The sequence below is a fragment of the Aptenodytes forsteri genome, unplaced genomic scaffold (assembly GCF_000699145.1).
Source record: "Aptenodytes forsteri isolate BGI_AS27 unplaced genomic scaffold, ASM69914v1 Scaffold209, whole genome shotgun sequence".
Taxonomy (NCBI): Eukaryota; Metazoa; Chordata; class Aves; order Sphenisciformes; family Spheniscidae; genus Aptenodytes; species Aptenodytes forsteri.
Genome location: NW_008795034.1, coordinates 499,998 through 502,895, shown reverse-complemented (window position 1 = coordinate 502,895; position 2,898 = coordinate 499,998). Strand labels below are relative to the sequence as shown.

The window sequence follows — 2,898 nt, the reverse complement described above, 5'->3', positions numbered from 1 at the left end:
GGGGAGGGGGGGGGCGGCGCGCCGAACGGCGGCACCCAGCCCTAAGGGCGGGGGCTTCCTCCGGCCCCGGCAGGTGGAAGTGAAAGAAAAACCCTGCCGGGAGAGCGGTACAAATTAGGAAGCGCCAGAAATAATCCATGCCCGTAGATAACCCCGGGCACTGGGATGGCAGAGGAGACGGGGTCGTCTCTGGTGTTTGCTGAGCCGAGCAGCCCCTCGTTGCAGCGGGAGCCCCGGCGTTGCCTGCCCGCTGCCTGCTCACAAGCTGCCTGAAGGCGCTGGCCGAGCTCGGTGACCTCCGCACCTTACCATGCCGCCGCTCACGCCAGGAAACATCCCCCGCGACACCCACCCACCGCAGAGAGCCACAAGCTTGGGTGTCGGCCGGGGCAGGGCTCAAGCACAGCCTGGCAGGCACAGGTAGGAGGCACAGGCAGCTGCCCAGAGCCCTGCCGGGAGCGGGCAGGATGAGCACCGCTCCACCGTGCTGGGGGGTGTGCAGCACGGAGGGGTTGGGGGGCAGCGGGGAGCCGCCCCGCCGCCCTGCAGACCCATCTAGTGTCAGCCTGGACCCCCTCCCAGCCGCCGTTGCCCACCACAGCCTCCGTGAAGCATACCGAGAGCCAGTGGGAAAAGCTGCAGGTTTTGCTCCTTTTTATTACACAAAATAACTTCACCGCAATCAGTACAAATTGGAATGAAAAGTTTCACTGAAAATGCCAAATAAATTAAAAATACCTTTGCATAAACTTACATAAAAGAGCTAAACGCTGTATTAAATAGTCTGCCAAATTCACAGGCAATAAGAAAAAGGGACGTGTCTTGGAGGTGCCCATGAGAGAAGGTCCTCACAGAGGTGATGCTTGGAGGGAGCAGGGTATTGCTCATCCACGGCCTGCCTTGTCCTTTTGGTGATTCACGATGTCCTGGACCCACTTATCATCGGGTTTGCCACAGACCATCCTGCCTACGACCGTGGTAAATCTGCAGAAAGAAATCCAGTTAAAGGGAGAGGAGAGGAGAGGAGAGGAGAGGAGAGGAGAGGAGAGGAGAGGAGAGGAGAGGAGAGGAGAGGAGAGGAGAGGAGAGGAGAGGAGAGGAGAGGAGAGGAGAGGAGAGGAGAGGAGAGGAGAGGAGAGGAGAGGAGAGGAGAGGAGAGGAGAGGAGAGGAGAACCACTCGCTTCTTGCCACTGGTGAACCCCACCAAACCAGACACCTCTATAGCTGCAGAACAGCTCCAGAATGGGGTGGGGGGTTGGCTTAATGTCATTACAGGTGTCTTGCTCTCTGCCGCTTAAGCCACTTTGCCCCCAGCGTGCCTACTCCAGCTGGGACATCGTCTGGCCTGGGTCCCGCTCTCTGAGGATGAGGGGGGTGACCATCAGAAGCTCTTTTGGCTCAAATCTAATAGGGAGGTCCAGAAACTGGCTGCCTGGGATGTGGGATTGGCCTCTGAGATATTTCCAGGCTGTTCTCCTAAAACAGGAGAGCCCAGCCTGGTGTTTTCCCTTGCCAGGATGGGGTGAAATGCGGGGTTTCCTGGTGCTGCAGGGCCCCCCAGGATTTGGGCAGAGATCTACTCACATCACGGCTGGCTGGAAGCAGTGGCTGCCTGTGTGCTCATACATCATCACGCGGCTCGAGGGAAACGCTTTGGTGCTGTATTTGACGCAGCAGGGACCAGAAAAGTTGACAGAAGCTGGAAGAGAAGTTAAGTTTTCTGATTAAACCAGACCAGGAAAATCACCAGTGGGGAGAAGCAGGGTCAGAAGACCAGAAGGTCCCCGCTGGAGGAGGTGCTGCTCCCACCGTGGGCTCCCACCACAGCCATCCTTCCCTCAGGAAGCCAAAGAGCAGCAAGACATGCCTCTCCTTTCCCACAGCAGATGCTCGGAAGGGAGAGCTGCCAAGCATTACTAAACCTTATACAGCAGAAAGAAAGAGGAGAGAGCTCCTCGGAGAGGAGAGCTTGGACTCACTTGGAGAAGAGGAGACCTGGTAGCAGAGGACAGCCACGAAAAGTACAGCAAGGGCAGCTGTGGAGGTCTTCATGCTTCTGTTGGGTGGAGACAAATTGTAGGAGTCAGGCTAGACTGCTGCAGAGAGCCCCTTGCTGTGCCTGATGTAGGATCCCTGGGTTCAGCCCGCTTTATAGAGGGAAAGAGTGAGCGAGGACGGAAACATGCCGGAAACATTGCCACACGACATGACACAATGGAAAAAGTGCTGTGTCAAGGGTGCCGCGCAGACCTGCGGAGGGAAGTGCCCGGACCCCCGATGAGAGTAGTGCCCTGATGTGGCATAGTATGTAATGATATGATATCATGAAATGATGAAGAACAGGATATGACCTCTCTTTTCCTTTCCCCTGACCAAAGGACTCTGTAGAGAACCTAGAAGTAACAATTCAGAAGATTACTAGATGGACCTCTTGCCTAGAAGTCACATGCTGGCAATGGATGGAGAATGACCGTGGCTGGCACGCGCTCGTGTTTCCTAGAATATCTGCATCACAGACAAACTGGGGACAATTCACTTCTCCCACAGCGGCTGGAGCAGGGAAAGTCCGTGAGTCAGGCAGCCCTCCCCGGCTGCCCGCCCAGCGGGTCGGCGAGGCACACGGCAGCCGTGCCCTGCCCCGCTTGCAGCACTGCCCCAAGGAGACGGGGGCTTTCTCCATGGGACCCAGAAGGCCATCATGTATGTAAGTGTGCAGAGCAGAGGGTAGAGTGCGGTGCCACCCCAGCTCTGGGCTCCTCTCCTGTTCTTGACCATCACTTGCAGCGAGTCATTAGGAAACTGTTTCTGTTGCTACGTTGCAGTTTCACAAATACCAGTGACAGCTAAAATAGCACTATGTTACTATGTCGTGGTTTAACCCCAGCCGGCAACTAAGC

The 2,898-nt window shown here is 56.3% G+C and overlaps 1 protein-coding gene across 1 annotated transcript; it reads right to left on the bottom strand.

The window, feature by feature from the left end:
* Positions 1-814: 814 nt before the first annotated feature.
* LOC103896518 (C-C motif chemokine 4 homolog) lies at positions 815-2,053 on the bottom strand. Its single transcript, XM_009276378.2, has 3 exons — positions 1,981-2,053; positions 1,586-1,700; positions 815-984 (listed from the first exon to the last, which is right to left on the bottom strand). The coding sequence occupies exons 1-3, from the start codon at positions 2,051-2,053 to the stop codon at positions 885-887; spliced, it is 288 nt and encodes a 95-aa protein (XP_009274653.1). The 3' UTR covers positions 815-884.
* Between the last annotated feature and the right edge of the window lie 845 nt (positions 2,054-2,898).